This window comes from Primulina eburnea, chromosome 16, assembly GCF_022965805.1.
Source record: "Primulina eburnea isolate SZY01 chromosome 16, ASM2296580v1, whole genome shotgun sequence".
Classification (NCBI taxonomy): Eukaryota; Viridiplantae; Streptophyta; class Magnoliopsida; order Lamiales; family Gesneriaceae; genus Primulina; species Primulina eburnea.
This window is the reverse complement of record NC_133116.1, coordinates 3,257,139-3,267,960: the sequence shown is the minus strand read 5'-3', so window position 1 is coordinate 3,267,960 and position 10,822 is coordinate 3,257,139. Positions and strand designations below refer to the sequence as shown.

The window sequence follows — 10,822 nt, the reverse complement described above, 5'->3', positions numbered from 1 at the left end:
ATTTTGAAAAAAAGTATATTCGTAAATATGGAAGATTCTTTTTCGAGGAATAAATATATAAATTAAGTGTAAATGAATTAGGTTTTGACGTTCTGAAAAAAAAGAGGTCATAATAAATAAATATTGGAACTGTATCTGCCAGTGATGAATGAATTAAGTTCGGAGGTGCATGTACAAAATACAATCATGGACATCAGATGCCCGATATTATATATATAATAAATAACAAATTAATTATTTATTTATTTTGAAACATAATTGTTTATTATTATTCAATAGGATTAGAATGCAGCCGCCTCTCGATTTTACTTTTGCATTCAGTTGGAACTAAAAGGAGCGCAGCAATGTGGGATCCATTTGGACATTTGGTAATGCCAACTGTAAATTTTATTATTTTATTATCAAATATGTGTGTGTATATCTATACTATTTATTAAGGCTGAGCACCTTATAAAAAATGTCAAGGAGGACACCATCTTTTTTTCCAGTTTTACTCTTGCAGTTATAGTAATATTACACTTTTGTTTTTTTGTTTTTTTTTATTTCAACACACACTTTTATTTTTTTTCAATCATTCAAATATCAATTTAGTCTCTCCATAATTTGTCAATTTTCACTTTAATCCATCGATAATGATAAAAAAGATTGTACACACACGCAACGCGTGTGCAGTTTAACTAGTATATATAGACACACACACATACATAATTCTCCCTATATATAAAATATAATTTTCTTTGTTTTTTTATATGACAAAAAACGTGTGTGATACGGTCTCACGGATCGTATTTCATGAGAAATATATTTTATTTAGGTCTTCCATGAAAAATATTATTTTTTATGCTAAGAGTATTACTTTTTATTGTGAATATCGGTAGGGTTGACCCGTATCACAGATAAAGATTCATGATACCGTTTCACAAAAGACATACTCTTTTTATATTAATTTATACCAAGATAAATCTGTTTTAATTGAACTTTCAGATTATGTACTTCTAAGTATCAAATAAAAGTAAATGTAAATACCAAAATAATTAAATACATGAATTATTTAATTCAGATTTGCGTTAAATTAGTAAGCAATTTCTTATTTTTCTTCTTTTTTTTTAAAAAAAGGTTTTAAACAAATTTTAGGCATCCAATCACACGATTAATCATTGTTGTCCACACAGGTGCAATTATTGGTAGTTGCTTAAAATCATTTCTGGAATAACTCTAAAAACCGTTTACTGAAGAAAAGGACATCCGAGAAAAATCAGTGTTGTATAAATCGAACATAAAAGATTTTGTTCATAACGTAAAATAAAAATATTTAATTAACGTCACGCAATAAATTCTAGTCAAATAATATTTTAATAAATTTGTTTATCAAATTTTTTTTAAAAAAAATTAATGGTTACTAAAAAATACACAATGATTCTCAAAATGTTTTTATTTTATTTTATTATATGTAGATAATGAAGATAGTTCAAATGTTAAGTCAATTTATTTGGTGAAGATTCAAATATTTTGGAAATAAATGACAAAATAAAATGAAGAGAAATATTAAAATTCAAACGATATATCGAATTACGTTTGATGAATTTTGAATATTGGTTTAGATTTGTTAAAATTTATCCCATTTAAATTTTATCATGATAATGATATTGATTGTTGAGCCGCCTTTTAGATAAATGTAATATAAATTATACATGCATTATTAAATATAGATATGATTTGTTGTTATTGTGCTGCTTGTAATTAGTTTTGTTTAAAAAACTACGGTAGATTTACCTAGGGGTGAGTATTCGGTTAATTCGGTTAAAAATCGAACTGAATTAACCGAAAACCAATTTAACCGAAAATTTTTAGACTAACCGAACCGAACCGAATTTTCACAAAAACCGAATTAACCGAACCGAATTAAAATCGGTTATTTCGGTCGGTAACCGAATTAACCGATTTTTTTTAAAAAAAATTTAAATTTTAAAAACTATATATAAAATTAATAATTAATATTCTAAAAAAATTAAAATTTTAAAAATTATACATAAAATTAATAATTAATATTCTATTTTAATCATAATAAAACACTTTATTCGTAAAAAATTTAATTATAATATACAATATTAAATATAAAAATATTATAAATTATATTTAAAACATAATAAAATAAAATCAAAATTATTTATTTAATAATTCGGTTAATTCGGTTAAACCGATATTTTTTTACAAAAACCGAAACCGAACCGAATTAACCGAATTAACCGATTTTTGAAAATTTCGAAACCGAATTAACCGAATTAACCGAACCGAATTTCCGAATTAATTCGGTTCGGTCGGTTAAATCGGTTTAACCGAATTTTTGCTCACCCCTAGATTTACCTGGCTGACTCATAATATGAGATGGTCTTGTTGGTCGGGTTGGATCGAGTTAAAGTGAGGTGGTCATGTCAACTCGTTTTGACATATTTATTAATTATTCATAAATAAATAAATATTTTTTGATAAAAAAGACAATCTATTTATTGAAAAGTAATTGGTATAAAAATTCTTAATAATACGTTGATATTATTATTTTATTTAATAATTTATCCAAGAAAAGTAAAAAAAAAAACATGGTAAAAACTTGTGTGAGACGATCTCACGGGTCGTATTTTGTGAGACGAATATTTTATTTGGGTTATCCATAGAAAAATATTATTTTTTATGTTAAGAGTATTACTGTTTATTGTGACTCGTCTCATAGATAAAGATGAGACCATCTTACGAAAAAATTACTCAAAAAACAAACATATCCAAAATATTAGGATTTTTTTTTAGGGGGTGAGTTTAGTTATTTTTAATTGTTGACTTGGTAAATAAATAGTCAAAACGTCCAAGCAGGAAATATTATTTACCACCATTTTCTCCTGCCATCTTAGCCGCCCCCACTCGTCGATATATACCGCAGCACCACTCTTCTCTGTCAACAAAAAGAATCCGTCTCATTCGCAGATACGCATATTTCTTCTCCAGAAAACCTCACAGCAACCATTTTTCTCCCAATCTCACCTATTTTTTTCTCATATATTTCTTGATTCGTTGATTCGTTCAAATTTTTTTTTTTGGTGAAAAGCCGTTGAAAATTTGGTGTTACATGCACGTATACGTATAATCTATTGTATGTATATGTGTGTGTGAGATTTGTGATGAGTATATGGTGAGATGATGGAGCAGAAGCACGTGTTATTGTCGGCATTGAGCGTAGGGGTGGGTGTTGGGGTGGGGCTCGGTTTGGTTTCCGGTCAAGCGGTCGGCAGATGGACCGGTGGTTCGAGTTTTTCGGTGGTTGAGGGGATCACGGGTGAGCAGATTGAGTTGGAGCTTGTCAGATTGATTGATGATGGAAAGGAAAACAAGGTCACGTTCGATGACTTCCCCTATTATCTCAGGTGAGTACAGAGAACATGCATGTGCTTTTTCTCTGTTTGAGAGAAATAACTTCTTCGGTCGTTTCATTTGCTGCTTGGTTCTTTGTTCTTTTACATGGTTTTGTTGGTTTTGACTTGGGAAAAGACAAACGATGTGTGATCAGTGAATGATTGGTTGTATGGTGGATTTGAATGGTCGGTGTCAGAGGATCAGAATAATATTCCCGATGCTAATTACTATCAAGATTTTGATTGTTCGCCTTTTCTTCAATTTTTCACCTGGCGACTCCGGTCAAGAAGAATTCTTTGAGGGCTTTCGGAGCTTTTTTCTTCTTTCTTTTTTCTTTTTGGTCTTTGAAACGCCATTATTCCTTCGAGTAACAAATTCCGTGGTCGAAGAAGACTAGTGATATTTTATAAGTTTTAGTTGAAAAAGATTTTTTTTTAAATTTTTTTGTATATTTCATATATATAATCTCATATAAGGAAAACAAAATTAGTAATCACAGCAAAGGACTGCTATGGTTACTATGGATATTCATCAAAGCAACGTACATTTTAACTATATCTTTAAGTTCTTCAGATCTTTAAAGTATTTTTAATGATGTTAAAATTATATTTGTATAGTTTGTAGATCGACTATGCGGTTAAAGTTATATTATGCTTTTTCCAGTTAAAGTTGGTACATTCTATGACTCCTGTTTCTAGAAAAAGAACGTATCTTATTAATCGCCTTGAGTTCTTAACTGTGAAGCTGTCATCAATGTTGAGCATCCTCGATTAGATAGGCAAATAATAAGTTAATTGCGGAACCTTATGTGTTTTTCTTTCTCCCTTGATGTTTTTGACAGTGAGAGAACACGTGTATTATTAACTAGTGCGGCGTACGTTCACTTAAACCACTTAGATGTCTCTAAGCACACTCGAAATCTCTCACCTGCTGCCAGCCGGGCAATCTTGCTCTCTGGACCTGCTGGTATTCGAAATCACACCTATCTCCAATTTAATTTAGCAACTCTCTAACTTTCTTGTTGCTGTAGTCTTTTATATTTTTATCTTTCTGTAGAACTCTATCAGCAAACGCTTGCTAAGGCTCTAGCGCATCATTTTAAAGCAAAGTTGCTGTTGCTGGATATAACCCACTTCTCAATTAAGGTTATTGAGCTGAATAATATTTTCCGGCGCTTATTCTTTCCACATCTCTGTACTGACCTGCATCATTGTTTTTTTTATTGGTCAACCATCTCTAGATGCAGAGCAAGTATGGCAGCACCAAGAAAGAGTCCGTGAGTATATTTTTCATGTCTATGTTGGAATGACTAGTTTTAGTTCCTTAATTTTCTGTAAGAGGGTTATTTGTGTCCATTATATACTATAGTTATGAAAACTAAACAAGAATCCAAGTGCAATGTTCTGCTAGATCTACATCATTAAACGTAGTGAAAGTGAACCTGATGGCTTTAAGTGAAAAGCATGCCGATTCCAATTGTTTTGTGTCGTAGTCACTCGAAGGCACTGTCTCAGAAGTAGCATTACAACGAATGTCCACTTTCCTCAGCTCGTTTCTTCCAGCAAAAGGGGATAACAAAGGTACATTGTAAGGCATGATTTTATTTTGCATGTGTTTTCATGAAATTACGTGTTTGTTTAAAGGGCATTTTGCATTACATTTTGTTATATCGATCTCATATAGAGCTATAATGGAGGAAAACCTGTTTATATGCGTCAGAAAGTACACGGTAGTGTCAGTTTCTCGCTATGCAGGGATTCCTTTACCTTCCATCTTCACCCAATAAGCTCAACAAAAGCATTATTAAGAAGTCACATTAATCATGACTGACTTGTAGCATTATGGGCAATTTAGGGTGCAGGAACATTCTATTGGAAGTTGTGAATGCAACCTTAATACGAATTTGAATGCAGCATGCTCAGGCAAAAGCTATTACTAGCAATTTACTTGCTTGTTCCTGCTTGCACACAAACATTATTGATATTTATAATTTGATCTGAGCAATTTTTGAAATTCCTGTTCTGAAGGCACATTATCGAGGCAAAGCAGTGGATTGGATTCTAAGGGAAGGTATGGTTAGCAAATTTCATTTAGAACATCAACATTCTAAGCCAGACTGAACTCCCGAATGACCCTTAATTCTTCTTCTTAAAGGAACAATGAAGGAATCAGCAGTCCCCTAAAACCTCGCAGGACTTCTTCTGTTTCTTCGGACATGAGTAACATTAGTGTGCAATCATCCTCTTCAAATCCAGGTCTGAACATAACATTTTTAACTGGCATTGATTGTTATTCTGTTGTTGTGTCAGTTGCAACTTTAAAGTACAAATGCCAAATTGTGGTGTGGTTGGCTATACCTTCTTGCGCTCAAGTGTTTTATGTACAAAATAAATGGTATTTATTTCTGAAAATGAGCTCACTATGTTTCCCAAGCATTTGATTATTCGATATAAGTTCCAATTTGCTAAATTTTCAGTTTCTTTCCCTTGAACTGCATTGTTTCGACGAAGAATGTTCTTTACACAAATATCTCTTAGTTCATTCTTAATTGTGTAATCAAGTTTAACATCTGTTTGTTTTTATCTTGATTTTATCAGCTCATATTAAGCGCATTGGCAACTTGTCTTTTGATGAGAAGGTTTTCTTACAGTCACTTTATAAGGTAACATTGTCAATAATTGCTTGATCTTGTCCATTGAATGTCACTTATCCTTTTATCGACATCGTTTGATAATTCCTTCTCCTGATTCTATTTGTATATGTTGTGTGTCTTATGTGATCTTGATGTCCCTTTCACCTATTTTGGCATAATAAAATGTTGGCCTTTTGAGTTTTTTTTCTATATATAATAACTTAGTTGTCTCTGGCAGGTGTTAGTTTCAGTCTCCCAAACCAGCTGCATCATCCTCTACATCAGGGATGTTGAGAAACTTTTTCTCCAATCTTCAAGATTCTACAAATTGTTTGATAGAATGCTAAAGAAATTATCAGGATCAGTTTTGGTTCTCGGTTCTCGGATGTTGGACTTTGAAGAGGATTGTGGTGAGGTAGATGACAGACTGAGTCTTTCATTTCCTTATGATATTGTGATCAGGCCACCGGAAGATGAAACTCATCTTGTGAGCTGGAAAGCTCAGCTGGAAGAGGATATGAAGAAGATTCAATTTCAGGATAACAAGAATCATATTGCTGAGGTACTTGCTGCAAACGACCTTGAATGTGATGATCTAGGATCAATCTGCCATGCTGATACTGTGGTTCTGAGTAATTACATTGAGGAAATTGTGGTTTCTGCTATATCTTATCATTTGATGAATATCAAAGATCCAGAGTATCGTAATGGGAAGCTTATAATATCATCCAACAGGTTGAGATAAATCTTTATTTTTCGACTCTGTTTTGCTGCTGTCTTTTCTCGCTAAATGTCTTTTATTTGCTTCAATCGATTTGGTGCAGTTTGTCCCATGGTTTGAGCATTTTTCAGGAGGGGAAAAATGGTGGCAAGGATACCCTTAAAATGGAGACTAGTGTTGAATCGCTGAAGGTTTATGCTTAGACTGTTCATCAATTTTCAATATTTTGTCCAGTGTTCTCAGATTGTAATTGTACGTGCTTTTCTTGTTTTGATAAATATTAGGAAACTGAATCAAAAGACGGTTCTGGAGGAAAACCTGAATTTAAGTCCGAGAGCAAGAATGAGGCAGAAAAATCTTCTTTGATAAAGGTAGATAGATAGAATACCTCAGGCTCAAAGCTCCTCCTAGTTTGTACTATTTTTGTTGATGTAGAACTGTGGTCAATATTCAGACTGTGTGATTTTGCTCAGACGAGATCCAAACTATGTTGAAGCTATTTCTCCTTCTTCTTATCTTGTTCGTTTGAGCTTCAAATTGATTTTACATTTTCCTCCTAAATTACCCTTCCTTTCTTTTCTAAACCTTGAAACGAAAGGGTTTACTATAGGTTGGAAAGATGTGTTATGCTACGCTCAATAACACGTGATAACTTTATCTCATCCATTTTCTCTTACTGACACTGTCACGATGCTTGGTGATGCCAGGAAATCCCCCCTGACAATGAATTCGAAAAACGCATGAGGCCTGAAGTTATTCCTGCAAATGAGATTGGAGTCACATTTGCCGATATTGGTTCTCTGGATGAGACTAAAGAACTACTTCAGGAGCTGGTCATGCTTCCTCTTAGAAGACCAGACCTTTTCAATGGAGGGCTTCTTAAGCCTTGTAGAGGCATCCTTCTTTTTGGCCCTCCAGGTACTGGAAAAACAATGCTTGCTAAGGCCATTGCTAATGAGGCTGGAGCAAGCTTCATAAATGTCAACATGTCAACAATCACTTCAAAATGGTTTGGTGAAGATGAGAAGAATGTTCGAGCTCTTTTCACTCTAGCAGCAAAGGTTTCTCCAACCATCATTTTCGTAGATGAGGTTGATAGCATGCTTGGACAACGGACAAGAGTAGGAGAGCATGAGGCGATGCGGAAAATTAAGAATGAGTTCATGACACATTGGGATGGACTCCTCACAAAACCCGGAGAGCGCATTCTTGTTCTTGCTGCAACAAACAGACCTTTTGATCTTGATGAAGCAATAATTAGGAGGTTTGAGCGCAGGTATCATAACTGGTTGTCCGTTGCATGTATTTTGGGATTCCATTTATTAAATTTGGTTGTTGGTTTACAAATGCCAGCTTGAGTTTCATGTAAATGGACATTATTTTTGAAGTGTAATCAATCTTGAGTTACTGTTAAACAGAATTATGGTCGATCTTCCATCGGTGGAGAACAGAGAAATGATCTTAAAAACCCTGTTGTCCAAAGAAAAAGTTGAAGACCTAGATTTTAAAGAGCTTGCAGCCATAACTGAAGGATATAGTGGGAGTGATCTTAAGGTATGTGTTTTCTCCTGAAGATTTTTTCATGCTATTCTTTAATTGGTTGCCAATGACTCTTGGTGGTAATTATTGGAAACAGAATCTATGCATAACTGCGGCTTATAGACCAGTAAGAGAACTGCTGCAACAAGAGAGACAGAAGGACAGGGTAATGCTAACATTTCAGCACAGAAGATGGACCTTTTTGGTCACTCTCCTTGTTTATTCATGCAAGCATTGGTCCCAAACTTGTTGGGATCGCAACACAGATCTCTCATTATTTTGTGTTTGCGGTTCATTAATTCTTCTAACCTGTTCTTTTTATTATGCTCCGATAGGAAAAAAGGCAAAAGCATGATGAAGGCCAGAGCTTGGAAGATTCTTCTACTCCAGAAGAAGAAACTGAGGAAAAGGTGATTTCTCTAAGGCCCTTAAACATGGAAGACATGAGGCAGGCAAAGAACCAGGTAATATGAATTTTATTGCTGTTGATTGGTGACCCTGGAAGTTCGAATATCAGCGTTATTTCTAATTTATGAAAACATGGCCAGTTCTATCCACGCACCATAATTTTTCCCAATCATACTAGTCCATTTTTTTACTTTATCTAGTCTATAAAGAAGAATTCAACTCTAGGGACAAATGATATCTTGGGTACATGAGATGCCATCAACAGCACCATCTTCTCTATTATTCAAGTGATAGTTGTGTTCATATGCATGAATCAAACTTGTCATTTTGCTGTATTTGAAATTAAAGCCTTGCTGATCCTCGATTCACCAGAGTTTATGATGTTCTATAAATTTACGTCGAGTTATTTTTGGCATTTCTCTATTTAAAGTAAACTATTGGTATTTCCTTATGATTTAGCATCTGGGACTTTAAAACTGTGTAAAAAGAAAATGATTTTAGCAACTTCTATTTATCATCAACCACACACTAATCACTAGAGTTCATTGCAAATTGAAAAGGCATTGCTCCATATTTACAGGTTGCTGCTAGTTTTGCTTCTGAGGGATCCGTAATGGCTGAGCTGAAGCAATGGAATGATCTATATGGAGAAGGAGGTTCAAGAAAGAGAGAGCAACTATCATACTTTCTTTAAAAGATAGGTCTTTTCGAATATTGACGTCGGAAGACAACATTTTGTTTCCTTATATGCAACAGATGCAAGAGAGAAATGGATTCCTGGAACCAAACCAATGCGAAAACCTTCTTAGAATTGTTGGTTATCAAACTTGAATTCAAATGCGAAACATTTTGATTTATGCGCAGGCTTTTGTATATTTGATTGAATTCTTGATCGAAATCTCGAGTTAGAAGGTTTATAGGGAGCTGCTGCTAGAAACGATATACCACTTCTATTTAGAAAATAGACAATCGAAGTGTGTTTTTTTAAGATGTGTCTGCATGTAGTAGTGGCTCTCATTTATTGTAAATTTGTAAAATTAATACAAATTGTGATCCATTCATTATTTCACTTTCCTCGTATGAATTTGATAAGCATAACAAATTTCAGATGGTGCCGTTTGGTTGAACCATAAATTTTGGATCATTTGGTTCAATTTAACGGTGTTTTAGTTGGTTACAATTTTAAGCTTTAACTTTTAAGTAAAAATTTTAAAACCCGTAGAAACACAACGCACCGATATATATGACATTTTGGATCCTAATGATTTATCTTAGAGGAATTGGTCGACTGTCTATAGAATTATTCGCCAGCAACATATCAAATGTTGGATTTGGATCTTCTACTGTAGTGAAAAGACAACATTTGGTACTGTGTATTTTTTGTACGAGATGATCACGTGATCATCTCATGGACATCACTCCGTATAAGATAAATCTAAAAAAGTTGTCAAATTAAACGAGACGATCATGTGATCATCTCGTGTAAAAAGTGCACATCACTTGGTGCTGTGTATCCAAATACTCAAATATTGTTACGATAATCAAACTAGTATTTATTTCTGAGTTCTTAATTTCGATGTATGAAATTACTAAAACATAAAAAAAAAAAAAAAAAATTAGAACAAAAAAGCATTAAATTTGATTGTGTGAATTTATTTGTTTTGAATAGATAGTTTTTATCAATTTATGAGAGATTTGATATTTTTAAAGATTAATGAATTTTTACAAGCAACTAATAATTAGTATTTTTGCTCAAAAAAAATTCATTACTATTATATATTTTAAAACATATAAGTTGATTTGTAACTCAATTAATAACTTAAACCACATGAACCACACCGTAATATAAAAATCTAAACAAATCGAACATTAAAATTTTAATTTTCAGATTATGTATTTTGAAAACTGAAGAAAATAATTTATCGACCAGACTGAACCAACTGTTGCAACCTGGCTCGATACGATTAAAAGCCTGACAGGTTGGTCAGGGTACCCTAATTAGCCTGGCTCAGTTATGACGTCGTCCGGGTCACCTCGTACATGGCCAATTTTCGTTTTCTCGGATCCACCTATGCCCCAGACCAGTTTTAAAGTGGGGCCCACCGTCGCGTTTGGAGAAA

General features: G+C 33.4%; 1 protein-coding gene across 1 annotated transcript; it reads left to right on the top strand.

The window, feature by feature from the left end:
- The first annotated feature begins 2,890 nt into the window (after positions 1–2,890).
- Positions 2,891–9,774, top strand: LOC140815928 (uncharacterized). The gene is made up of 16 exons (XM_073174972.1): positions 2,891–3,413; positions 4,244–4,368; positions 4,459–4,547; positions 4,643–4,678; positions 4,895–4,982; positions 5,430–5,472; positions 5,557–5,657; positions 6,000–6,064; positions 6,273–6,769; positions 6,859–6,946; positions 7,040–7,126; positions 7,463–8,031; positions 8,174–8,309; positions 8,392–8,460; positions 8,630–8,758; positions 9,283–9,774. Exons 1-16 carry the CDS (start codon positions 3,187–3,189, stop codon positions 9,394–9,396), a joined length of 2,463 nt encoding a protein of 820 aa, XP_073031073.1. The 5' UTR covers positions 2,891–3,186; the 3' UTR covers positions 9,397–9,774.
- The last annotated feature ends 1,048 nt before the right edge of the window (positions 9,775–10,822 follow it).